Raw genomic sequence first — 27,744 nt, 5'->3', positions numbered from 1 at the left:
ATTGTTTACTATACAGAGTTACTCAAAGTGGTGCATTTATTTGATGTAGAACAATATCTGGTGATATGTTCCTTTTTCCTATATCAGATCTCTGACATACAGCGCTTGTGACCCAAGTAGGAGGCTGAATATGCAGGCCATGTCAAGGAGAGAAAAACAAACATTTTCAACACACAATAGTACACAAATTACCCTCTTTATAGAGGCGGTCTGGTGGTCTCTCTGAGTGAACTGTAGCCTACGCACTGACATGAATGAACGGATTAAAAGAAAAATGTTTTTTTTTCAGCCACACGGTGTCACTATTTCACTAGTCACAATTCCACCTTCATGCATTGACAGGTTGAGCAAATGCATTGTGGGAAGCAGAAATCTATGACGTCCTCTTCTCTCTTTTCTAAACAGGTTTGGCCGGCGATAACCTAACACAGTATCAACATGCATTCAATATTGATGATTATATAGCTAAGAGATATTAGATGTCTTTATTTTGAGGAGTCGGGTTGTGTGAACAATGGACGGAGACGGTAAGCATGCAATTCATAGCATGTCTAATAATGTCATAATTAATAAAGGTTGACGCATATCTGGCCAAATCTTAACTAGAATTAACGTTAACATTATTGGTCTCATTACATCCATATCAACTTGCTATAGCTAGCTATATCTAATAGCTACATGAAGGCATATGTCGCTGTCACTGATCAATGATTTGTAATTCAGTATTCATGCATGGCCCTCAAGTAGCTAGCCTACTCTTGTATTCTTGACTGCTCAGTAGCGTTACTGTTTTCACTGCTTCTGCATGACGTAGCTACCCCCAGAGGGGAAAAAAACATCACAGAATTATAGCGACCATTTATCCAAGTAAGCTGCTAATGTAGTTATGTGCAATAAAATGCTAATAAGAACATAAAAATAGGGCCCACTGTCTGCCCTGGACAAATGTCCAAACTGAAGCTAAAACTTGGACACGGTATCACAAGGTCTGTCTGGTGATCCGAATCCAAAGAATTACAACGTTATACATCTCATGGGCATTATTGGCTGCATAGTGCTTCATACCGTGTTGAGAATCAGAGACCTGCCTTGGCTGGGTTCGCGGTCACTTCAACCTCTTGTCAGTGTGTGTCTTTTAGAGGGGTTGGGATAAAGCAGAAGTTTATCTCTGTTGGACATGTGTGAAGGCCTTCATTAGACAATAAAAACCTAATCTTATTTTGTCTCCGTGTCCAGGGGCCAGCAGTACTGGGGCCACTCCCTCAGAGGAGACGAATGGTACTGGGAATCTGATGGACTTCCTGGACGAGCCCTTCCCTGACGTCAGCACCTATGAAGACTTCCACACCATTGACTGGCTCCGGGAGAAGTCACGCGACACAGACCGCCATAGGAAGGTGAGGGGAGCGCACACCCACACACACGCCCAGCTCTACACTCTAAGCATTTTCTTCTTCTTCCTCCCCAGAGGATATAATTGTTCTTCTTCGTCCTCTTCTTCATAATCGTCATCACCATAGAAAAACTCTTGATGTCCACCTGATTATCTTAACCTGATGATCTGTTGAGTCTGCCGCTGATGGTTGATTGATGGTTGATTTGATGGTTGTTCTAGATCACCACCAAGAGTAAGGAGTCTTACTGGGAGCTGATTAAGAGTCTTCTGGATGCCTGGTCAGGATGGGTGGTGATGCTGCTCATAGGAATGCTCACAGGTAGGAACCGAAGAGGCATCCTGCAAAAAGTCTGACCTCTTTGGTACCGCTCTAGTCTCTTGTAGTACGGCGCACATGAGATTTGCTTCTGGGTGCCGGGATTCATACTGCACACATATGACATGACACGTGTCTCTCTTAACAAACAATCAAAAGTCACACAGCCAGAGTTGTGAAATACCACGTCTGGTTTGAATCCTTTTGATAGGCTTGTCTGTTCCCTTGCGTAGTGTGATCTGTGATCTCGTGCTGTGTGTCCTCCCGTGTAGGTACGCTGGCTGGAGTGATCGACCTGGCTGTGGACTGGATGACCGACCTGAAAGAAGGGGTGTGTCTGTCTGCATTCTACTACAGCCATGAGCAGTGCTGCTGGACCTCCAACGAGACCACCTTCGACGACAGAGACAAGTGTCCGCAGTGGCAGAAGTGGGCCGAGCTGATGACCGGTCACTCTGAGGTCAGCAGATCAATAACGGTTAACCAGACCTCCTCTTGATGTAAAGCCACAGTACTGACTTTGCGTTTTAGCCCGAAGAACGGCAGCCGTCACGTGGCTAGATAAAGGGGTGTGTCTTGGGGAAATGTAACCACTCTCAGTTTCTGAGGTTTATCTTGGTGTTTGTTGTGGTAGCGGGTGGGATGATGGTGTACCAGGTCATTAAACCCATATATCTCACCTGTTCTTGTTTCTCCAGGGTGCCGGGGCATATGTGTTGAATTACTTCCTGTATGTGTTGTGGGCGCTGTTATTCTCTTTCCTGGCTGTGTCTCTAGTAAGAGTCTTTGCCCCCTACGCCTGTGGGTCAGGTATTCCTGAGGTGAGTTTTTTTTTAAATGATAGCGTTCACAAATAGAAAATAACCGCGCCTATAGTATTTGAAATACTTTGTTTTCATTGGCTGAAAAGAGTGTGCATTCATTTCCGATAACTGCACAGTTGCAAAGGTTATCCCAGTGAGGGGACGCTGTGTGTCGTCTTGTGTAGATCAAAACCATCCTGAGTGGGTTCATCATCCGGGGGTACCTGGGGAAGTGGACCCTGTTGATCAAGACGGTGACCCTGGTCCTGGCTGTGTCCTCCGGGCTCAGCCTGGGGAAGGAGGGGCCCCTGGTCCACGTGGCCTGCTGCTGTGGTAACCTCTTCTGCTCCCTGTTCTCTAAGTACAGCAAGAACGAAGGCAAGCGCAGAGAGGTACAGTAATAGCCCATTACGCTCCCATTTTTGCGGAAATAATACAATTTGGGGAAATTGGAACAATTTAAAAGTATTTAGTTGTAGTCTGAATGCAACGCGGCTTGTCATTTGTGCAGGTGTTATCGGCTGCTGCTGCTGCTGGGGTGTCCGTGGCTTTTGGAGCTCCGATTGGAGGAGTTCTCTTCAGCCTGGAGGAGGTGTTGTATACTTAAGTCCGTTATAAATCACCTGCTGTGTCCATTCAATCAAATGTCATCTCACTTCCAGATATGTCACTGTTATTCTTTTTGATTCATTGCCTTTGAAACGCTAAAGTGTTTGCGGTCGAACTGCCGTCGGTATGTAATCTCTGTCCTCTTCAGGTGAGTTACTACTTCCCTCTGAAGACTCTGTGGCGCTCCTTCTTTGCTGCGTTGGTGGCGGCCTTCACCCTGCGCGCCATCAACCCGTTCGGCAACAGCCGTCTGGTCCTGTTCTACGTGGAGTACCACACCCCCTGGTACATGGCTGAGCTGGTCCCCTTCATCCTGCTGGGGGTGTTCGGGGGCCTCTGGGGAACCCTCTTCATCCGGGGGAACATCGCCTGGTGTAGGAGGAGGAAGACCACTCTGCTGGGGAAGTACCCCGTCCTAGAGGTAACTAACTGTGGCACCCTATTCCCTGGCCTATATAGGGCACTACTTTTGACCAGGACCCATAGGGTGGTTCTTCCATTGAGTTGTTACTAGCACTGATTTAGAAGATAGGCCAAATCACAATCTACTATCTTAGTTGAATGCCCTAATTGTACAGTTGAAGTCGGAAGTTTACATACAACTTAGGTTGGAGTCAGTAAAACTTGTTTTTCAACCACTCCACAAATTTCTTGTTAACAAACTATAGTTTTGGCAAGTCAGTTGGGACATCTACTTTGTGCATGACACAAGTAATTTTTCCAACAATTGATTATAGACAGATTATTTCACTTATAATTCACTGTATCACAATTCCAGTGGGTCAGAAGTTTACATACACTAAGTTGACTGCCTTTAAGTACATCATGGCTTTAGAAGCTTCTGATAGGCTAATTGACATCATTTGAATCAATTGGAGGTGTACCTGTGGATGTATTTCAAGGCCTACCTTCAAACTCAGTGCCTCTTTGCTTGACATCATGGGAAAATCAAAAGAAATCAGCCAAGACCTCCGAAAAAAAATTGTAGACCTCCACAAGTCTGGTTCATCCTTAGGAGCAATTTCCAAACGCCTGAAGGTACAACGTTCATCTGTACAAACAATAGTACGCAAGTTTAAACACCATGGGACCACGCAGCCGTCATTCTGCTCAGGAAGGAGACGCCTTCCTATGTCTCCTAGAGATGAACGTACTTTGGTGCGAAAAGTGCAAATCAATCCCAGAACAACAGCAAAGGACCTTGTGAAGATGCTGGAGGAAACGGATACAAAAGTATCTATATCCACAGTAAAACGAGTCCTATATCGACATGACCTGAAAGGCCGCTCAGCAAGGAAGAAGCCACTGCTCCAAAACCACCATAAAAAGCCAGACTACGGGTTGTAACTGCACATGGGGATAAAGATTGTACTTTTGGAGAAATGTCCTCTGGTCTGATAAATCTAAAATATAACTGTTTGGCCATAATGACCATCGTTATGTTTGGAGGAAAAAGGGGGATGCTTGCAAGCCGAATAACACCATCCCAACTGTGAAGCACGGGGGTGGCAGCATCATGTTGTGGGGGTGGTTTGCTGCAGGAGAGACTGGTGCACTTTACAAAATAGATGGCATCATAAGGAGGGAAAATAATGTGGATATATTGAAGCAACATCTCAAGACATCAGTCAGGAAGTTAAAGCTTGGTCACAAATGGGTCTTCCAAATGGACAATGACCCCAAGCATCCAAAGTTGTGGCAAAATGGCTTAAGGACAACAAAGTCAATGTATTGGAGTCGCCATCACAAAGCCCTGACCTCAATCCCGTAGAAAATGTGTGGGCAGAACTGAAAAAGTATATGTGAGCAAGGAGGCCTACAAACCTGACTCATTTACACCAGCCCTGTCAGGAGGAATGGGCCAAAATTCACCCAGCTTATTGTGGGAAGCTTGTGGAAGGCTACTCAAAACGTTTGACACAAGTTAAACAATTTAAAGTCAATGCTACCAAATACTAATTGAGTGTATGTAAACTTCAGACCCATTGGGAATGTGATGAAAGAAATAAAAGCTGAAATAAATCATTCTCTCTACTATTATTCTGATATTTCACATTCTTAAAATAAAGTGGTGATCCTAACTGACCTAAGACAGGGAACTTTTACTAGGATTAAATGTCAGGAATTGTGAAACTGAGTTTAAATGTATTTGGCTAAGGTGTATGTAAACTTACGACTTCAGCTGTAGCTAAGTTGCTCTGGATAAGAGCAACTGCTAAATGACTCAAATGTAATGCCAGTTTCTGCTTCTTGCTTTTTGGGATCTTTGCCGGTTTACTGTAAAGCACCTTGTGAGAACTGCTTCATCAATAAACGTGATTGATTTGATTGACTTAAGGTGATCGTGATAACGGGTATCACCGCGGTCCTGGCGTTCCCTAACCCGTACACGCGGCGCAGCACCAGCGAGCTCATCTCTGAGCTGTTCAACGACTGCGGTGCGCTGGAGTCCTCTCAGCTGTGTGACTACGTAAATAACCCCAACATGAGCCGCCCGGTGGACGACATCCCAGACCGCCCTGCTGGACCCGGGGTCTACAGTGCTCTGTGGCAGCTGGCCCTGGCGCTTATCTTTAAGATAGTTATTACAATCTTCACCTTTGGCATGAAGGTCAGTATGCTGTACGGCATGGCTAGATGGGGGTTATGATAGTTGACGTAAGCAGCTATGAAATGTTACCGAACTGCTTATGAATGCATTATGTATGAGATATGAAAATGTTAGGTCCTTTTATGTAGGTGCCCTTCAAATAAAGTGTTGCCACGTTTTGATCCCAGATATTGTGAGTAGGGTCACCGTGCTCTTGGGTGATTGTTGTGTTCAGATCACCTCTCAACCGTGTTGTTTTATGTCCTTTGTGTTGTGTTCAGATCACCTCTCAACAGTGTTGTTTTATGTCCTTTGTGTTGTCTTCAGATCGCCTCTCAACCGTGTTGTTTTATGTCCTCTGTGTTGTCTTCAGATCGCCTCTCAACCGTGTTGTTTTATGTCCTCTGTGTTGTCTTCAGATCACCTCTCAACCATGTTGTTTTATGTCCTCTGTGTTGTCTTCAGATCACCTCTCAACCATGTTGTTTTATGTCCTCTGTGTTGTGTTCAGATCACCTCTCAACCGTGTTGTTTTATGTCCTCTGTGTTGTCTTCAGATCGCCTCTCAACCGTGTTGTTTTATGTCCTCTGTGTTGTCTTCAGATCACCTCTCAACCATGTTGTTTTATGTCCTCTGTGTTGTCTTCAGATCCCGTCTGGGCTGTTTATCCCCAGTATGGCTGTGGGGGCCATCGCTGGGCGAATCGTAGGCATCGCTGTTGAGCAGATGGCCTACCATCACCACGACTGGATCATCTTTAAGAACTGGTGTCGTCCCGGAGCCGACTGTGTTACCCCAGGCCTCTACGCTATGGTGGGCGCTGCCGCATGTCTGGGTGAGTTATCATCAGGGTTGTGTTCATTAGGCACCAAACGGAAGAAGACAGACTGAAACAGAGAGGAATTCCTCTATAAAATAAACACTCAGGTCATCAACTTTTGTTTTGTTGTTTATAGGAGGTGTGACCCGAATGACCGTGTCCCTGGTGGTCATTATGTTTGAGCTGACCGGTGGTCTGGAGTACATCGTCCCCCTCATGGCCGCAGCCGTCACCAGTAAGTGGGTAGCGGACGCCTTTGGGAAGGAGGGTATCTACGAGTCCCACATCCAACTCAACGGCTACCCCTACCTGGACGTCAGGGACGAGTTCACGCACAGGTATTACGGGATACATATTAGGCACTTTGTCATTCCTCCTCCTCAGGGGAGGAGCCTCACACCTCCCCTAGTCCAAGTCTCAACCCTGCAGTAGTCAAGAGTCAAGCCTTCTCAAAGGGCTGGTTTTACCAGACACAAATTAAACATAGTCCTGAACTAAACATATATTTCAATGGAGATTCTCCATGCTTTTGCTTCCAGGAGTTGGATTAATCTGTGTCTGGGAAACGGACCCTAAGAATTCCCAATATGTGATCCGTACACAGGACCCTGGCCACGGATGTGATGCGTCCCAGGCGCAGTGAGCCCCCCCTGGCCGTGTTGACCCAGGACAGCACCACGGTGGAGGACGTGGAGACGCTCATCAAGGACACCGACTACAACGGCTTCCCTGTGGTCGTGTCCCGAGAGTCAGAGCGCCTCATCGGCTTCGTCCAGCGCAGGGAACTCACTGTGGCCATCAGTAAGACATTAACCCTGGCTCTCACGCACACACATTTTAAATACTTTATTCAAATCCACAAATCACATTACGATCAATAAAGATTCAAACATTTCGAAGGTATTGGATGCATAGACACTTAAGATACAAAACGCACGTTCTCCATACAGCTAGGATGCCCGTAACAGCTGCAAGAGAACAGTACCTTGCTAATTGCTTTGCTCAAGTCTTAAACGGGCCTGCAATCTAAAGGCCATGTACTGTAAGCCTACAGTATGCACCGTGGCCGAGGCTGCCAAATATCAGTGCTACCGACATGCACTCATATCCAAGGCTGTGCATGCGTGATATGAGGGGCTTGTATTTAAGAAGCTTTTCAGCAAAGGCCCACTCCATCCAACAATCAAATGAGCAACCCACTTCCAAAATGACCTCCTCTCTCTGGCCTCCCTCGACAACATCAATATCTAGGGTACTAATAAAGGTTCCATTTAACGAAAAATAGTGGGACTGTTACATTAGGTTGTTTTCACCGTGAAATGACAGGCTAAATATTTAAAAAATTGTTTGGAAAATGTGAATTGTAAGTTGTGATCAATAGCTACTGTAAGTCCCATATAAAGCCATCAGCATGTGTTGAGCAATACTGTATTTAATGTGTCGGTTCATTATTATCTGTTGTCTGAGGAGCTACAGCTGATATTTCACCCTCTCTCTCTCTCTCCCTCAGAGACTGCTCGTCAGAAGCAGGATGGGGTGGTGAGCAGCTCTGTGGTCTACTTCACGGAGGACAACCCCCAGGTGGCCGAGGCCTGCGACCCCCAGCCCCTGAAGCTGCGGCGCATCCTCAACCTCAGCCCCTTTACCGTCACGGACCACACCCCCATGGAGACTGTGGTGGACATCTTCAGAAAGCTGGGCCTCCGACAGTGTCTGGTCACCAGAAGCGGGTGAGTCTGTCATCAGTCAATGAACCAATCAAACATAGTCTTCGTCCACCAGATGAGTTTAGAATGTATTATGTTGCAGTCATCGAGCAGTTTCCCATGAGCGACATACAGTCCAGGGCACCGTTTTCCCGATAGCGATGGAATTTAGGCTTACGACTGTTTTAACAACGGACCTTTCCTACAACGGCCCGTACAATGTAACGAATACGTTTCCCAAAACACCACCCAGATAGAACGTTCGCTAAATACGTTGTTGATGCATTAGCGCAATAATAATGGGATCGAAAGAAAGACGGCGCTGCTTTCGGATCAGCGTTCTCCCTTTCAAATCTTACCTTAACATTAGAATTATTCCACAACACTGACGACAGATCAGCTCCCATGAGATATTATCACCTATGGCAACAAATATTAAAGTGTCTTCTAATTCTAATGCTTACCCTGTAACAATGCACTAAATTGAGTGCAACTTTAGTAACGGTGGCTTTGGGAAACAGCTCAGAGATTTAAGGGTGCTCCTTTTTGAAGGTTCTAACAATAAACTTAGCCTTGAGATGCTTTTGGGAAAATGGGCACACTATTCTAAAGTAGGCTCATTTTACTATGGTGTTAGATTCATGAAGACTATAGACTCTGTTGAATCATTCCGAGGTTTATTGGATGGTGGAATGATTTCTATTTTGTTTTGTGTCCCCCCCCCCCTCTAGGCGTCTGTTGGGCATCATCACTAAGAAGGATGTCCTCCGTCACATGGCCCAGATGATGAACCAGGACCCAGAATCCATCATGTTTAACTAGTTGCCCAAGAAGAAGAAGCTTTATTATCCACAGCACCTCTTTGCCCCCCTCCCTTAGACTGTAAATAGTGAAACGCTACTGTAACCTGTAATGAAGAAAAGTCACCTCTCAAATACAGGCCCCCAGTGTTTAGAATGTAGGGATGGAGCAAGAGGGGTGAAGAAAGAGGGGGATCAGGACTAAGATGGATAAATGGATGGATGAATAAAGGGGGGGGTGTAAGGACGAAGGGGGAGGATGAATGAGGGGGGTGGGACGAAGGGGAGGATGAATAAAGGGGGGGTGTAAGGATGAAGGAGGAGGATGAATAAAGGGGGAGTGTAAGGACGAAGGGGGAGGATGAATGAAGAGGGTGTGAGGACGAAGGAGGAGGATGAATAAAGGGGGGGTGTAAGGACAAAGGGGGAGGATGAATGAAGAGGGTGTGAGGACCAGGAAAGAGGGATCAAGAGGCCAGGGTGGAGGAATAGGGGTGTGAGGACCAAGATGGAGAGATGCCGGAAGAGAGGTGTCAATCATGGCAAGGAGGGAAGCATCTTATGTCTGGGATGAGTATGTTTTAGTTTGATGTGCTGCTGACGCCATATTTATGTTTTCAGTGACACTTCAAGGCCGACTGCAACTGACTTCAGTCTAAGTTGTCGATGTTAAGTTGGTGGCCCTTAGAACCCATTGTTCCCAGGGTATGTTTCGCATGTTGATGTTACTTTGACATTTGCGGCTTCTCAAATGTTTCTCAATATTGAACTGTAATAACATAGTTTTAACACTGGTACTGTATGTATTTGCTAGAAGACCGCGTATCATGTCAATTGATTTAGTTTATCCAGGATATGTTTTTTTTTCGTTTTTTTTTCAATAAAAAATGCACTTTGGAAGAAAAATAGCTGAACCAGAAAACACCACCAAGTACAATGTTTTTCTTGTTATTTTATATTTCTCACTCTATGCCGAGGGAATGTATTGTGGAAAACAACTGTGGAACTATTGAACCTGCCTCCTGTTCTGTTTGTTTTATCCTATGCTTGTCAGTCCTGACGAGCCACTGTGGTTGTGGATTTAGCCACACTAGGTTCTCTTTGTCATTTCATACCGAAAGATAATTCCATTTTTATTCATATCTTTTCAAATCCATCCATCCATTGTTACTACTCTATTGAGAAACTATCAATTTGTCATTATCTCAAGCAATTGAACACTACTGTAGTTTATATTTATTATTCTAATATGAGCTGGTCAACATTACTGTAACTTGGAACTGGTGCAGAAAACGGATATTAGCACTTTTGTTGGTGTTTGTAAATAACGTCTAAGTGATGCACAATATACTATTTGCAATGTACGCAGTTCTGACATTAAATAAAAGTGACGTTGTGTCAACAAGGATGAGATTGTATTTCTGTAATTGTATTATATAACATAGATACAAAGTTTAAGACATATTTAAATTGTGGAAGGCATATGATACTCATCACATGCTTGTAATAACTTTGTCATATGTGAGGTTGAAACACAAGGAACCCAGACAAATGAATAATTGAGGGTTGCTATAATAAACTTAGCAAAAAAAAGAAATGTCCCTATTTCAGGACCCTGTCTTTCAAAGATAGTTCCCATGCTTGTTCAATGAACCATAAACAATTAATGAACATGCACCTGTGGAACGGTCGTTAAGACACTAACAGCTTACAGATGGTAGGCAATTAAGGTCACAGGTATGAAAACATACGACACTAAAGAGGCCTTTCTACTGACTGAAAAACACCAACAGAAAGATGCCCAAGGCCCCTGCTCATCTGTGTGAACGTGCATTGGGCATGCTGCAAGGAGGCATGAGGACTGCAGATGTGGCCAGGGCAATACATTTCAATGTCTGTACTGTGAGACGCCTAAGACAGCGCTACAGGGAGACAGGACAGACAGCTGATCGTCCTCGCAGTGGCAGACCACGTGGAACAACACCTGCACAGGATTGGTACATCCAAACATCACACCTGCGGGACAGGTACAGGATGGCAACAACTGCCCAGTTACACCAGGAATGCACAATCCCTCCATCAGTGCTCAGACTGTCTGCAATAGACTGAGAGAGGCTGGACTGAGGGCTTGTAGGCCTGTTGTAAGGCAGGTCCTCACCAGACATCACCGGCGACGTCACCTATGGGCACAAACCCACCGTCGCAGGACCAGACAAGACTCAACGCTGTGCATTACAGGAAAGACATCCTCTTCCCTCATGTGGTACCCTTCCTGCAGGCTCATCCTGACATGACCCTCCAGCATGACAATGCCACCAGCCATACTGCTCGTTCTGTGTGTGATTTCCTGCAAGACAGGAATGTCAGTGTTCTGCCATGGCCAGCAAAGAGCCCGGATCTCAATCCCATTGAGCACGTCTGAGACCTGTTGGATCGGAGTGCGAGGTCTAGGGCCATTCCCCCCAGAAATCATTCCCCCCAGAAATGTCTGGGAACTTGTAGGTGGAAGAGTGGGGTAACATCTCAAAGCAAGAACTGGCAAATCTGGTGCAGTCCATGAGGGGGAGATGCACTGCAGTACCAGCGACAGATTGTTACTTTTGATTTTGACCCCCCCATGTTAAGTTTGTTGAAAATAAACGCAGTTGATAATGAGAGGACGTTTCTGAGTTTATTATTTAGGTTCTACTGACAAACAGGTTATGGTCACATAATTTTTTAAAAGAGGACCAAGTTCTAAGATCAGGTCATCCCATAACAGCCTGCTTTGACACCTGCGCTGTTTTAAAATTCAAATAGGGTTATTTACACATAGTGTTTTATTATAAATAAAACGGAAACTATTTGAGATACAACACACTGTACAAACTCTTAATTGTCAGTGTTACTGTTTTGCAATGAAATATTTAAAAGTGAGAGATAGCTTTCAGTAATAGACAGCAGAGGGCACTACCCTTGGCCTTGGGGCGACAGGGTAGCGTAGTGGTTAGAGCGTTGGACTAGTGACCGAAAGGTTCCAAGTTCGAATCACCGAGCAGACAAAGTATAAATCTGTCGTTCTACCCCTGGACAGACAGCTGAGAGGTTGTAGGTTTCTAGGCCGTCATTGTAAATAACAATTTGTTTTTAACTGACTTGCCTAGTTAAATAAAGGGTAAAATAAACTGTTGTCGTGCAAATAAGCTACACATGTATGACATTCATTGGAAATTATTACTGTAAACAATGTAACCAAATAGCTAATGTAGCTAGCAGAACCTTTTTTAATAAACTGTTGCTAGCTAGATGATATCATCACACATTGGATCGAGCTAGCTAGCAAGCTTCTTAACGTTTGCTGTGAGTACTGTACTTGGCTCCACGCATACAGTACGTGCGGGTTCATCGTCTGCTACTAGCTATAATACTCCTGTTGGATGTCCAGTGTCCTGGCTCTTGATTTTTTTCAGAAAAAATCTGAATTGAGACGAGCGGCTGGATGCAGATGATTGGTAATTGGCTAACTAGATAGTTAATAATCCCTTGATACATTAGTGACAGGAATTGCTTAATGAGTTGACCGCTGATATTTGTTAGCATAATTTCAGTGTTTGCTGGTAGCTGATAGAGACAGTTAGCCAACGGAAGCTTGCTAGCTGGCTAGAGGTTCAGCGTTGATTTATAGCTTTAGCTGCATTTAATCAAATGGTAGCTAGCTAACTATTTAACACTACTGTTTTAACTACCTAGATAGTTATGTGTCTGTATAGCAAGTCATTCGTAATGTTTCAAGTTAGCTAGCTAGTCAATTTTGTTTAGCACAAATGCGACCTGGCTAGCTCTCATTTACTAAGCTTGCCAGCAGCTAGCATGGCTAAACCAATAACACTAGCTAGCAACTTTCACAACATGTGAAGTAGCTAGCTAACTAGCTCGGTAACTAACGTTAGCGAAGTAAATTCTGTATCGATGCTTCCAATAAAAATTGGGCTTTATTGCTGTGTAACGTTCGTGTGTAATTCTCAGTTCAGTAGTCCACCTAAATACTATTGTTATTAACTAGCTACTCATTGTTACACTGAATGTAATTACACTGTGTTGCTTAGTTTGTGTTACAATGAGGTCTATTGTTTGCAGTACTTGTTATAATAGTTCTGTATCCCCTTTCTATTTTAGGTCTACAGGAAAGTGAAGAATTACTGAAGAATGAAGTACAATCATTTCAGCAATCCTCTTCTTCATCCTCAGTCCTCTTGTCCACAACTGATCATATTTGTAGTTTGATCTGGAACACGAGTGACTTAAAACCCCTGGACAGTTCCTGACTGGACTCTGTTATCTCTGCATTCTTGACTTCCCCGTGATTTCATCTCCACAGCATATTTTTGGGAAAAACATTACACACTTTCTGGGATATAGGAAAGTGTGTAATATATCTGGGATATAGGCCCACACTACACTTGAGATCTTCTCTGTGAGCAGACTAGGCCTATACATTTTTCCTTGTCTCGTGATATTGTGGGCGTTATACCATTGGTGAGACACTATGGAGTGGAATATGGAGTACTGTATGGAACAGGTTATGCAGAAGGACCTGGGTAGGAGACTACAGGTGGGCCAGGACATCATAGACTCCATCCTGGACAAGGACAAGTCCCAGGTCCTGGAGCAGGACCAGACCATGCTGGACAGAATGGTGGATGGTGTCGCTACCAACTGGGTCAACTCCAGCAATTTCAAGGTATGGGATACCATGGGATGGCACTGTCACAGGCAGCTAAAAACTTGCCGCTATAACCATAAGGTGAAAGTGGCTGGTGTAACACAAGTGTAGGAAAGAATATGTCACTCACTGGGACATAATTCAGCAATGGTGTGTGAGACTCACCTGGGGGGAGAATATAACCTACAGGCCCAGTGTCTGCAAACGTCACACAAAGGCTTGCTGTGCATAATATTAGGTGAATTGCTTTATAGGCCTACTTCATGTCAGTGATGAGCTGACCAGTGGGTTAGCTCCTGATGACCCGTTGATGGCCGCTTGGTACAATGGGGCTTTTAATAGCTGGTTGTCATAAAGAACAGTGCAGAATGAGGTGGATGGACTCTAAACCACTTGGTGTCTGTGATCCCTGTGTATCCTAGTACTCTGCTAATTTGAAGGTCTTCTTGACCCCCAGATCCCACCAAAGTAGATCTCACCTTGTCAGTCCTAGATAAGATGTGATTGGGATTCATCAGATGTATCCTAAGCCTAGCTAGCCTACATGTCCAGCAAACCAAAACATTACATCACCCACCCATTCTTTCACTGTTAGGTCTTCAGCCTCAGCACAGGCACAAACACAAGATGAAGGCTGAGCGGTAAGGAATTCATTCTTCACCAAGGGGACGGTTATCTGTTTGGTGGCCTGAATCCTTTGTGTTTGATCTGTATCCACTCGAGACAGTATTCCCCTAGGGACATTTGTCCTGCAAACTCTAGCTAACTACAACATCACTGCACTGCGGAAAGGCTATAGTATAATATGGGACCCTGATGTTATCAGCAGAGCAGACAATTCGGCCCAGCTATTCAAACTCCACAAATGCTCAGACAGACTGTCAGGGGTCAGAGTCTCTAACTGCTTCTTCCATGTAAACATTGAGGTGGCGGAGCGGGACACTATCAACACTACACCTTGTTTTTCTCATGCTCTGATGTTGAGCAATCTATCGACTGAGCTCGAGCACGGGGTTCGCTTGCTTTGATTTGTCTGTGCTTTCAGGCTGGAGCTGACCTCTGAACTCTGTGTGTGATGAAGGGAGAAGCCATGTCAACAACTCTGCTGCCACACACACAGACGCGCACTCACACGCATAGAAAACAGCTTACCTCTCGCAGCGAATCAGAAAGCTGCACCCTGTGCTGCTCTAGAAACGGTGTCCCCTTCAATCAGAGTGATTACTCCGAGAGAACAGTACAGTAATGGGGACATGGATTCCCACGGCGATAGTGGTGAGCTTATTTTACAAACTATCATTAGGCTACCCCAGATGAGACCCAGTTTGTCTGGTGTCTATCTACCAGAGCTGGCCCCCACAAGTAGAGGGGAGGAGAATGCCACATGAATGACTAAGAATCAATGAATAGGCTATACCCCTACGTGAAGAATGATCAGGATTTAGTTGATTTTTTTCTTTTTGCTTGCTTCTGTCATTGCCCTACTAGTAAAGACCAGTTTGTTTTTACTATCAGCGCCGGAAGTGCTGTGTTTTTGTTTCAGCATCAGATGGGAGTAGGTTGAAAGCTGTTGATGAAGAAGGAAAGGAAGGCAGGCCTAGTCAAACACTGCAGGACTTTCAGAGGGAGGGGGCACTGCAGCAGGCTCACAGCTCTACACAGCTGTTGACGGACAACCTGTTCTGAAATGGTGTGTTTTTGTGTCCTTCTGAATAGACTTCAGCACCTTTTTTAAAATGTAAATTCAAGCTATTAACACATTTTTTTATATTATGAATTTGTTGTTACAACCAGCAATAGTGTTGTGTGTGCAATGTGAACTTATCCACTAGAGGACATAAGACAGCAGGAAATGGTTCTCTTTCTACAAATATAAACCCTGAGGTTCCAAAAATTGCACCACTGCCCAAGCAAGAAGCTCAGGTGATGCGAAGGTGTTGATTATGGTGTTAGCAGGGATACTCTCACTACACGTTCATTGAGTGTCCCATACCACCCCAAGACAAGGAAAGTTACCTTCCCTGGTGCCAGCCAAGACCTAATCAAATCTCAAAGTGGTTTCCGACATGGTTAATATTTTATTTTCTACTGTAGTCCTACAGCAGCATCAGTACGTTGTTACAATATATATTATTTGTGTTTGAGGGCTTCCTTTGCTTTTAAACATTTAATAGAGGAAACAAAAGCAAGATTTTTCACATTACCCACAATCCTTTGCAACAGAACCTGTATTTCAAAGGATTTCTTTTTTTAATGTTATGCATTCTTTCTCAAAATGTCGTAACATTTATGCTTTTGTTGAATAGCCTATGTTATTTAGTTAGTATTTACATGTTTTATTTTAATCTTCATTCTTAGGTGGCTTTGTTGGGAATGGACATACTCTCAGCTTTAGTAACAAGACTACAGGAACGGTTTAGGACACAGATTGGAACTGGTAAGCTATCCCTGGCAATTGTATGCATTCCAACAAATGTTTATGATTCATCGTTTTCTTCAGTCAAAATCAAATCAAATTTTATTGGTCACATACACATGGTTAGCAGATGTTAATGCGAGTGTAGCGAAATGCTTGTGTCCTTGTCACCTTTAGTTGTTGTCACAAAATTCATATCTTTGTCCTTGCCTTCTTCCTCCCGTTAGTTTTGCCGAGTTTGATAGATCGACTAGGCGACTCAAAGGACCAAGTCAGAGATCAGGACCAAGCTCTTCTACAAAAGATCATGGATCAAGCTGCTAACCCACAGGTAATGTCAGCACGTACTGTAGACTCACCTACGTGTTAGTATAGAAAATAAACGTTTAATTATTGAAAAAAACAGACTACAATAAAATGTTTTTATTTGTATTCATTTGCAGTATGTATGGGACCGAATGTTAGGAGGATTCAAACACAAGAACAACAGGACCCGGGAGAGTGTCTGCATTTGCCTTATCGCCACGTTAAATGTGTAAGTTCATAATAGCCAGGAATGGTTTAAATGTACTATTTCATCTGTTTTGTCTTACACATTCTTTGTGTGCATTAAAAAATATATAAAATGCTCTTTCTTCTCCTTACAGATATGGAGCTCAAGGCTTGACCCTCAGCAAAATTGTCCCCCACATATGTCATCTTTTAGGAGACCCTACAAGCCAGGTATAGTTACATTATTTTAGACTATTCAATTATACTGAACAAAAATATATAAATGGAACAATTTTAACAATTTTACTGAGTTACAGTGCATATCAGGAAAATCAGTCAATTGAAATAAATTAATTAGGCCCTCATCTATGGATTTCACATGACTAGGCAGGGGTTCAGCCAGGCAGTAGGCTCACCCACTTGGGAGCCAGGCCCAGCCAATCAGAATGAGTTTATCCCCACAAAAGGGCTTTATTACTGACAGAAATACTCCTTGGTTTCATCAGCTGTCCTGGTGGCAGGTCTCAGACGATCCCGCAGGTGAAGAAGCCAGATATGGAGTTCCTGGGCTGGCGTGGTTACACGTGGTCTGCGGTTGTGAGGCCAGTTAGACGTACTGTCAAATTCTCTAAAATGATGTTTGAGGTGGCTTATGGTAGAGAAATTAACATTTTAATTCTCTGGCAATTGCTCTGGTGGACATTCCTGCAGTCAGCACGCCTCCCTAAAAACTTGAGACATCTGTGGCATTGTGTTGTGTGACAAAAGTGCACTTTTTATCGTGTCTTTTTATTAACAGGGATGTAAACAAATTTGTGCACACAATTTGAGAGAAATATGCTTTTTGTGCATTTGGAAAAATTCAGGGCTATTTTATTTCAGCTCATGAAACATGGGACCAACACTTTACATGTTGCGTTTATATTTTTGTTTTGTATACATTGTGGTGTTAAACTGGATTTTAGCTTTGACAACAGCATTATTGGTGTTTTAGAACTCTCTGGTGGTTGACCAACAGTGTTACAGATTCCATGTGAACTTATCAGACTTCAGTATTTTCCTGATACCTCATGTCTGTTTATTCCTTGCAATTAGCCTGTTTTGTAGACTTTTTCAAAAGGCTTTGCTCTGTCTCCGGTCATCACGCACTTCAACAGCATTTCCCACTTCCTGTCGGGAACAGGAAGCTGTGTCCATGGACCTCTCTTCCTGTACTGATATAGTGCCAGCCATCTTTTATCATTGTCCGTTTCATATGCACAACTATATTGACTATTAGTCAACAGGAGAGGATTTCTGTCTTTTTTACATCTCATTTTATGCTCATTCCAGACAAATGATTATGTCCGCAGAGTCGAGCGGTTAGTGGGCAGACCGATGAGTGAAGCCGTGTGAAATGTCTCCTGTTTTATTTCCTGACACACAGGTGCGAGACGGGGCCATGAACTGTCTTGTTGAAATCTACCGACACGTCGGGGAGCGGGTGCGGATGGACCTGGGGAAAAAGGGACTGCCACAGTCACGGTACCTTCATCCTCTGTTGTGTTTCCGATACCAAGGCTTTCTGTGGGAAGTGCAATTCCCATGACCCAGTTCTCTGCTATCACCAGGGAGCCTGACTGTCTGCTTTTAGGCTTGCGCCTCCTCATAAATGTATGATGATGCCTTTAAAACAATGTACTCTCTTTTGTCTTTCCAGGTTGAATGTCATTTTCAGTAAATTTGATGAAGTTCAAAGATCGGGGAACATGATCCTGTCCCCTGTCTCAGGTAAGCACAGTACTTCCTTTGCTCCCACTGTTGTACGTTCCCTCTATCCAACAACTCATGGAAACATTCCTCCCTTTCCATTGAGCTTTGTTATATTGAAACGTTCTGGTGTAGTGCAAGCAGTGCACTGGGATTATGACTATGCTTAGGGAGTTGATGGGGATCTCCTATCCAATCTGGGCCCATATCAATAAAGCATCTCAGAGTATGATTGCTGATCTAGGATCAGTTATTTGGCTTTTAGATCACAATGCATCAAATTATACACGGCTGCTATCTTCATTTGATCACTGCTGTTGCAGAGAATTTTCCTGCCCAGCATGAAATGCCACTTGTAGTGTATTTGAGGTTTAAAAAGGCTTCTAAAGTTGGTCATCAACCCCTACGAACGTGTCTATTAATGATGATGCACATAATAATTCACATTTACTGTTGCTGCAGGATTATTTTCCTGCTGTGAGAAACTGGTCAAATTAAGATGAGACGTATGTACAGGTGGGGACCTGATCCTAGATCAGCACTCCTACTCTCAGACGCTTTGTGGATACAGAACCTGGGCTCAGATCACTCAGAGCTGGACAGAAAACCAACATCGGAGAAACCAGTTCCGTGTCTAGGCTCTTTCAGAAGAGAACAGTTAGTATGCACTGAGCAGTCTCTCTGCAGAAATGCAGGGCTGCAGGCAGGGGGTCAGATTCTCCTTTCAGCTGCTCTCTATTGGACATGTTCTTATTCTGCGCACAGGGTAGGGCCTTACCCTGAAGCAGCAGTATTGTGGCAGGACCGGCTGATATCGGAGCTGTGTCCCTTTGTTGCTTCAGCCGTATCATGTTCGTCTCCACAGGCCTGTTAAGTCTGGGACATAAAGGTTCTACTAATTGCTGTGGTCACGAGGCTTCACTTTCATCACAAGAGTTCACCCTGTAGAGATTAGACTCGAGCTGCTGTAATCTCTGCTTTGATTTAGCAGGCTGAACGACTTCATATCAAACCTGAGCAAATTGGCCAAAGCAAGGTGTCATGCTGGTTCTTTTATGGTAATGCCTCATTGACGTCATCGACCGACATCTCATTGGCGTTTTCTAGTCACCTAGTGGGGCAAAGAAAGGGGAAAACGCTTTGCTGTCGACACAGTTTTTTCTCCCCCTGTGCGGCTCGAAGGTTAACCAGGCATAAAGGCAATGCCTTGGCCTTGCCTCTTTACCACACCAGATACTTCAAAGGGATGCCTCTCCTGTGCAACTGACAGCTCATGAATGTCAACTGTCCAGGCAAGTGGAAAGAACCTCTCTCTCTGCCCTGGAATCCTGTGTCCTACTCATTTGGTAGCAACCCGATTGAAACGGGGAGGTATTACATCTGAATTTGTCCAATGAGAAACACTCATTTTCATGTATATTTTTTTATGGCGTGCACTAATTAATACTGGATTTGAATCTGGGCTGGTGAAGGGAAAGGTAGAGAGCCTAGGAAGAGGCAGCAACACAAGGGACTCTGCCGCAGGCTCTTATTTCGGAGAAGAGAGTGGTGTCATTTTGTCGTCCGTGTGGTCACAAGACCTAGCTAGAGGGGAGGGGAAGGAGTAGCCAGGAGTACAGTAGGTAGACACAACAGAGCAGAGACAGACGGCAGTGTTTGTCCTGATTGCTCACTGTTACTTAGCTCTGTTTAGTGTGTGGAATCAACAGCCCTGCTATGACCACAGGAGAAGGTATGGATCTCTTTTCACTCTACAAAGTATAGCTACTGCGTGGGTAGATGAGCTATAGTCGTGTTTGCCTTGGGATTATTAGCCTATGTTATGACTATGCGTATGGTGTTTACCGGTGGCCTCCGTAGGTAAATGAAAGGAAGCGATGTTGGTGAGAACCGCAGGAGATTTCATACAGGATGTTTCTCTTTCTTTCATTTCTTTATAAAGGAAATAGTTTGGGCTATTTATGTTACTGTGTTTGACATTGTTGAAACATTATACGAAGATGATGTTAGATACAAGGCAAATTAGGCCTGGTTCGTTTAGCTCATATTCCTCCCCTTTGGAGAACTTGGACACGTGTCTTGGTCAGAAGAAAGAGAGGAGGACTGAATGTTACTTCTGTCTACTTCCTCATCACTTCCTTGTTGCCAGTAGCCAGTCAAGTGCTCTGTGAATACTTGTGAACCACAAATTATAAATTGGGGGCACTGAATGACTGGCAGAGGTGCCTATTGTCGGTAGGGTAGAGTTACAGCTAGCTAGTGCTTTCATAATATTTAGTATTTTTTGTATTTTATTAGGCTCCCCAATTAGCTGCAGGCAAACCTGCAGCTACTCTTCATGGGGACCATACAAAATGTAAAACAATGACCTATTACATAACATTAACAGACAATTCCACTGAACTACAGAACTACATTAAGCAACATATTACATAACATTAATAGACAGGTACAGAACTAAATCAATTCAAATACATAAAAACATTACAATACATAGCATTAATAGACATGAAGTACATACATTTAAAATAAGAATACACACACTTTCATATTGTTATGCCTTAGCAAACCATGCAATAATAACGGCTACGCTGCATTCATTCATTTTGTTACAGTTTCTTACTGTTACAATTGCAGGTCCTGATCCTAAACTCTCAGAACCAGTTGTTCTGCAAACACTGGCGAGAATCTCACAACATTAGGAACCCGTTTTGAAGTCAATACTATTCATAATGATAACGTGATTTATAGATTCTGCTGAATGCAATTGCACCGAAAACGGCAATGGAGATGCTAGGCTTCAATTCATTTAAGTCTCCAGCCAAGGCTTGGAACAGCCACCCACAGTTTTTCACCCTGCAACAGTGCCGTTCAGCTCTTAAATGAGCTACAGATGGCGTTTCCTCCCCGTTCAAGGCTTCAATTTAATCCTTCACCTCAGCAACCGTGTTGGAGTTTTCTCCAGCCAGCCAGATTTGTCATTACTGTCAGAAGGGCTTCATCTACCTCATTCGCCTTGTCTTGTAAATAGAAATGAACCAAACCAAACATTTGCCCTGTTAGTCTACCGTGTTAGTCTACCGTGTTAGTCCACCACCCGTAAAGGCTTAGCTAAGGTTTAGTGCGTGGCCTTTTGGACTTATTCGTCAAATGAACAAAGTCCCCTGATTTTGGGAGTTTCCTCCGGTTCTTTTTACGGAGTTTCCTCCTGTTCTCGTAAACTTGTTTTGCATGTCCATTTTCATTTCCACACCAAACACTCACACCCAGTAGCATCCACCAGCCACACACAAAATAATAATACACTTTCATGAAACTTTGCTCTGCTGACTAACAGAAATAAGCTGACCAGACTATCATATCATTTGGAGCAGTACATTCCTACTCTACCGAGGCCTTGCTTACAAATGCTTTCTCTGAGCATGCACTCTTGTCTTGATACCAAGGGCACATCCTAGCTTTAACTGGAAATCCAAACACCAAATATGCTTGCGAGGGAGATGCTACAGCTACTTAGGTCCGAGGCACTGTGGACTGCTGTTTTATTTGTTTTAAAAAAGCGACTTTTTCTGCTTGCTTCAGTGATCTGAGATGGCAGGGAGTTCCACGCTACAGTATCATGGCTCCTATATATTAGGGTGCTTTGCCTTGAATTTGTTTTGGGCTTCAGGGACTAAGAAGATACTTTTAGTCGCTTGCCTTGTGGAGTATGAATGTCTGTGTTAGTTGATTGAATAGACAGTTAGGAGTTTCAAAAATATTAAGTGATGCAGACAATTTTCTTCTCTACTTTGAGCCAGGGAAGGTCAACATGCTGTTGACATTAGCACTCAGGAGTCAAGATGCCATTAAAATCGAGCCTGTAGGACTTGTTTGATCAGTTGTGTGCTAACCTAGTCCTGACAGTTTACAGTCTAAGGTGACACCGAGAAGTTTAGTTTTCCCAACTTGTCCTACAGCCACATCTTTCATAACCAGATCCAGCTTAGGTCTACAGAAGGGGTCTCCGACAGGATGATCTCCAGGCCACCTATGAGTAGCTTGCCAAACAATTCTGAAAGTACATGCAATTTTCATGTGTTTCACTGCAACCTGTCATTTAACAAATCTCGCAAGTATCAGACAGCGCAAGCTCCCAGGTACTATCTAATCAACGCAACATTGACATTTATCCCACCCCTGGTTAGCCACTATTGGCGTAAAAATGTAAACTTAACACAATATCGACCAATTAAGGTCCAGCAATATTGCCCATCTGTCTGTGTGGTGCATTTGTCTATCACTCCATGTGTAGCCAGTTGGTGTGATGACCGTCTTGTGGGTTGACAGAAATGCTTTCCCCAACACTATCTCAATTAAATGTTATATGCAAAGTAGGCTTACCTGGCAGAAGTATATCACGAGGAAGTATATCATTTGTATCTATTATTTGTTATTTTCTATTATTTGTTATTTTTAACATGACATGAAAAGCAGCAGTGCAGAACCATCACTAGACCGGCACATGTCACTCGCTAGAGGTGTAATTAAAGGGAAAATATTTGTTTGTTTTCTTCCAGACCTAAAAATAAAAATTGCCTTCTTATGTGATTTAACCAATGACATTGACTCAGAACATCCAATTCCATTGTTTCTCTATGAACACTTGTATTTTTGAGAGTGAAAAATAATAATAATCTAAAACCAGGAAGAACACAAATAAAAAAATTCAATTTTATAGAGCCCCCCTTAAGAGTGGTTTATTAACCATTATTTTACCAGGTATATTGTCAGAAAACAGTCCGCTACTTTCTCTTGTAGAGTAAGGAACAGGGAAGAGTTGCAGGGGAGAGGAAAAGAGAAGAATGTTTCTATTTGAAAGCCAGAAACATTTTTGTAGCTCGTGACGTTTCATATTTTTCAAGTCGCTCCCCTGATCTAGAGCTTAAGGAATGATTTGTACTGAAATACTATGCTCTTAGATATATTCAGAACTAGTTTATTGTTGGCCACCAATTCTGAAACTAACTTCAACTCCTTTGTTTAGAGTTGCAGTGATTTCGCTAGCTTGTTTAAGGCTAGTGGTAAATCATTAGTAAAAATAGAAAACAGTAACAGGCCAAGACAGCTCCCTTGCGGAATTCCACAGTTTACATGTATTAGATTAGAGAGGCTTCCATTAAAAAAAAACTCTGTGTTCTATTAGATTTCCATATCCTTGATCAAATGCTGAGGGTGTAAAGCCATAACACATACTTTTTAACTGCTAACAGATTATGGTCAATAATGAAATTGGTCTGCTGTTAGAACCAGGAAAGGGTGGTTTACCATTCTTGGGAATAATAATGACTTTAGCTTCCCTCCGGGTCTGAGGGAAAAAACAATTATTCAAGCTCAGATTGAAGATATGATAAATAGGAGCTGCAACATATTCCCACTACCATCCTCAGTAGCTTTCCATCTAAAATGTCAATACCAAGTGGTTTCTCATTATTAATGGCCAGCAATAATTTGTTCACCTCTTCCACTCTAACTTTATAAAAAAGAAATAATGAAAATTTGAATTTACATATTGCTTTTCTTTCATGATAATGGAGATCTAACCAGAGTGAAGAGAGTGCCCGTATGCATGGGATTGGTTATGTGCACATGTAGGCCTCTTCAACATTCATTCATTCAGGCCACACCGGATGAATTGTTTTGATGCAGTCTTCGTTTCACTCCTATTTGTCTCGTTGATTGTGAGAAATGACTCCTGAAATGTATGGATTTTCTTGCAGAAATGGCGTTCATGCTTGAAACGAATGGGGCTGCTGAATTGTGCTGCTCCTGTGTTGTCCGGTGCTCGAGTAGCTCGTTCCCCGGTGAGAAAGTCTCTCTGTGAGAGAATGGCTGGTTTGTGTTCAAGGTATCGGATGGTGAAGAGGAAGAGCTAGCTGTGTGTTGATAGTAGGTGTCCTCAGGTACCGTGGAGGTTAATGGAGCCTTTTCCTCAGAGGTACTATAGGTTGAATTCCACAGTATCACTTTCAGGTTGAAGCTGTTGTTGCTCTCTTCTCAGACAACAACTGGTGCATTTATCAGGGGGCACTGCCATCTAGGGGATGAATTAGGGAACGTCTGGTTTGTGTGACATTACTGCATTATACAGCAGGTCTCATGTGCTTATGATTCATTGCTGATTTTGTTGTATTCTTTTAGGATGCACTCATGCATATTGACCTGGAACCATAGACAACTATTTTAGGAACATAACCTATGTTCTTCGTAGCTTTAACGAGACAGGGTGTTTTGCATTCAGACAAGTTGTACTGCCCTTGCTCACACAGAGTCCAGGGTTTTTCTGCATAAAAAAAGTATTAGGCGGGGCTCCTAAGTGTTTTTTCGCATTGGAAAAACGTTTTCAATGTAAAATGAAAGGAATTCCCTCATGTCTCTCACTCTCCGGTGATGGCGCTAGGCTCACTGACCTGTTAAGATTGAATTCATGGCTCATCAGTTTCTGTCTAGCTCCTCCCACTCCCAGGCTGGGTGTCATATCATGGTGATAGAGAGGGTGTGTCCTTGCCTCCCCCCCTGTGGGAGGTGGAGCAACCCATCTGCTTTCTCTGTCATCACTGCTCTACGGGCCGGCTCACTGTGCTCAGTAGGGGGGTGGCACCTAGAATCACAGCACAGCAAGCGCTTGTGTGTTAGTGGGAGAGAGTGTGAACTGTGCAGCAGGAGGGCAGCAAAGCCTGAGCCACGGGTGCTCACGCACCAGAGAGGGGAGAGTGTAGCTGTCATTTGCTAGCTGCCTGCAGCGAGGGAGCTAGCTGGGAGACCTGTGGAGACTGGAGACTATGTGGAGGGGGTCTGGTCTGGACTGGACTGTCTGGCGACATGCTGAGGAAACTCGTCTGCAGGAGGATCTGTGCCTGTAAGCTCTGCTTCTCTTTCTTCTTGACACGTGGTGGGGGGTGGAGGTAGAGGAGAGACCCGTTGTATTAATATTAATGAGCGCCGTGGAGGAATGTGGGTCAAGTCAACAGTGTTGAGGGAGTCACCTGTCACTAAGATGAAGATTGAGAGATTGGGGACAGACAGTTGAACAGTGACAGACAGGAGAGGACAGCTGGGTACAGAGTACACGCTATGAAGTCTGATGGCTCAGACATTCTGAAGGCTATCAGTAACAATGTCTGTATTTTATGAGCTACCCTCATCACAACTGGTATTGATGACAGCGGTATGCTCAGAGCTGGGTTTTATACCAGGCTGGTTTATTAGACGTTCACCTCGTTGCAATGGGGAGAGGAACAATGTGAGGTAGACGACACACAACTGACGGGATGCGTTGGTGTGCTGCCCCTGCGTTGTGTGGACCTCTGAATAATGCATGGGGTTGTGTTTCATCGATCGCTGGCCCGGCAGATGACTCTGCTCCCTCCGGGCCGACTGACCGGGACTGACAGTTCACCACTGTTTTGGAGGGGGTCTTCACTTCACCTCCACAGCATGAGGGCGCAACCACCGGTTACCGGAATCAGACCTAGACATTTGACAACAGAATGTACTCCGATGACCCCTCCCCCCAATGTGTGTGTGTTTGTGTAAAGGTCATGCCAAAAGGTCACATTTCAGGCTGCTGCTGAAATGTGTTATTGTTGTAGGGGGTGGGATTGAGCACACGGCACTGATATAAAACATTCTTTGTTTGTTCAGTACAGTCAGCATTCAAATTGTGCCAGAGTGGAAATAACTTGAATTCTCTGTTTTGCCTTCCCTCCCAGATAAGAACTTTGAAGATGATGATTCGGTGGACGGGGGGCGGTCCTCCTCTTCTAAGGGCCCGTCGTCAGGGAAGAAGACAGTGAGCATGGGGTCGTTCCGTAGGCCCAGCTCTGCTTCCAGCACCAAATCAACAGGTGAGACGCCCCTTCCTGTTCGCACCAGCAGAGAGTGTGTTGGTGATGGAACGGCGACCATGTGTATTTTTAACATTGTCAAATTGTGATTTGCTCTTTCTCCCACCACAGTATTCCGTTCATTTGCTTCCTCAAGAATCCCTGTGTGTTTCTGTGTGCGTCTGTCTGTGTCTGTGCGTGTGCATTCTTATGCTTTTTAGACATTATGATGACCGGATTATCTAGATAAGCCTTTATTTGGCAATGGGTAATAACAGGGCTCAGCAGTGCAAGCATTTTACTCACATATGCACATTGAATTATAATTTAGGAGCACCAGTGCACCTAGAAAAATGAATATCTCAAGTACTTTTCATTGTGCTCCTAAATTTCTTTGTGTGGGCCTACATTTTTCAACTTATGCGTGCTCCTTGTAAAAAGAAAGGTCAGCGCAGAGCCCTGAATAATGACCTCTGTCCAGGATTTGTGTGGAAGATAATTCACTGTGGAGCTGTCTAGTGTCTATCTGTACCCTTGGGACAGTGCAGATGGTGAGGATTATGTGATGATGTAATGGAACCAGAACACCGAGAGAAACAGAATACAGATTGATAGAAACATGGGATATTGAGAATTGAGCGTGATATGCCCTGCGTGAATCCCAGAAGGCTGCAGCCAATCCAAGATTCATATTTGTGTGAAAAATAGATTCATGTGTGTGTGAATAGTAGCCCACTAGAATAGCTTTCTGGTAAAGTTAACAATTCGACCTGGTGCTCCTCTGCTTATATCAGGGAGAGATGGTCCTAGTGCGGCTGCTGCAGGGGCTGTGGATGAGGAGGACTTCATCCGTGCCTTTGAGGAAGTGCCCGCTATGCAAGTACGTGTTCGCTCTCATAACAAAATCAAAACTCGTTCCGCGCTATTCTCGCTTGGGCACGTGAAACAGGCCCTATGTGACAAGCCATATATTAAACCCATTAGGAATGTGCTTCCTCTTCAGTGGTTCTTCTTCTCTCCTCCTCTTAGCTTTTCTCCAACAGGGAAATGGAGGACGCCATGACCAAGATCAGAGAGGTGCTGGCTGACGACAAACGAGACTGGGAGCACAGAGTCACTGCGGTAAGAGACGACCAACCAATCGGCCCTCACCTCCAGATGATTGATCCACACTAGCGTACCATTTGACGCCATGTATTGGCCATGCGGATTTTGGATTGTAGCCACTGACCATTAAGTGGCTGTTTCTATGAAGCAGCCACGTCTATCATTTGATTGGAAGTGTGACGCCGATTGACGGCTTGCTGCGTCTCCTTCTTCTCCAGTTGAAGAAGATGCGTTCTCTGCTCCTGGCGGGGGCGGTGGAGTTTGACGGTTTCTCCCAGCAGCTGCGTCTCACGGAGGCAGCCTTCAAGATGTCCTCTAAAGACCTGCGCTCTCAGGTGGTCAGAGAGGCCTGTATCACTCTGGGGTAAGGAG

The 27,744-nt window shown here is 44.1% G+C and overlaps 2 protein-coding genes and 1 non-coding gene across 11 annotated transcripts in view; 2 read left to right on the top strand and 1 right to left on the bottom strand.

Moving 5' to 3' along the window:
* Positions 1-350: 350 nt before the first annotated feature.
* LOC118363742 (H(+)/Cl(-) exchange transporter 4) lies at positions 351-9,294 on the top strand. The gene is made up of 14 exons (XM_052488558.1): positions 351-527; positions 1,237-1,397; positions 1,616-1,715; positions 1,985-2,172; positions 2,411-2,533; positions 2,701-2,907; positions 3,027-3,107; positions 3,273-3,545; positions 5,463-5,735; positions 6,364-6,550; positions 6,672-6,873; positions 7,140-7,336; positions 8,046-8,265; positions 8,973-9,294. Exons 1-14 carry the CDS (start codon positions 515-517, stop codon positions 9,061-9,063), a joined length of 2,316 nt encoding a protein of 771 aa, XP_052344518.1. The 5' UTR covers positions 351-514; the 3' UTR covers positions 9,064-9,294.
* Positions 9,295-12,151: 2,857 nt separating this feature from the next.
* Positions 12,152-27,744, top strand: part of LOC118363160 (CLIP-associating protein 1-B-like) — a 45,590-nt gene continuing 29,997 nt past the window's right edge. The window contains exons 1-12 of one of the 9 annotated variants that reach the window (XM_052488549.1): positions 12,152-12,532; positions 13,197-13,761; positions 16,102-16,180; positions 16,387-16,490; positions 16,603-16,694; positions 16,807-16,882; positions 18,078-18,175; positions 18,351-18,421; positions 26,152-26,286; positions 27,060-27,145; positions 27,295-27,387; positions 27,591-27,736. In XM_052488549.1, the coding sequence (XP_052344509.1) occupies positions 13,567-13,761; positions 16,102-16,180; positions 16,387-16,490; positions 16,603-16,694; positions 16,807-16,882; positions 18,078-18,175; positions 18,351-18,421; positions 26,152-26,286; positions 27,060-27,145; positions 27,295-27,387; positions 27,591-27,736 (1,175 nt within the window). In that variant the 5' untranslated portion in view covers positions 12,152-12,532; positions 13,197-13,566. Of the gene's footprint in view, positions 12,533-13,196; positions 13,762-15,286; positions 15,434-16,101; positions 16,181-16,386; positions 16,491-16,602; positions 16,695-16,806; positions 16,883-18,077; positions 18,176-18,350; positions 18,422-19,989; positions 20,133-25,044; positions 25,299-26,151; positions 26,287-27,059; positions 27,146-27,294; positions 27,388-27,590; positions 27,737-27,744 lie in introns of those variants that run through there. The other 8 variants (XM_052488550.1, XM_052488551.1, XM_052488552.1 and 5 more) reach the window with 8 other exon arrangements.
* Positions 15,627-15,756, bottom strand: LOC118363996 (U4atac minor spliceosomal RNA). Its single transcript, XR_004821500.1, has one exon. It is a non-coding gene; the product is annotated as a U4atac minor spliceosomal RNA (small nuclear RNA).

Source organism: Oncorhynchus keta, chromosome 30 (assembly GCF_023373465.1).
Source record: "Oncorhynchus keta strain PuntledgeMale-10-30-2019 chromosome 30, Oket_V2, whole genome shotgun sequence".
Lineage (NCBI taxonomy): Eukaryota > Metazoa > Chordata > Actinopteri > Salmoniformes > Salmonidae > Oncorhynchus > Oncorhynchus keta.
This window is presented reverse-complemented; position numbering and strand designations above follow the sequence as displayed.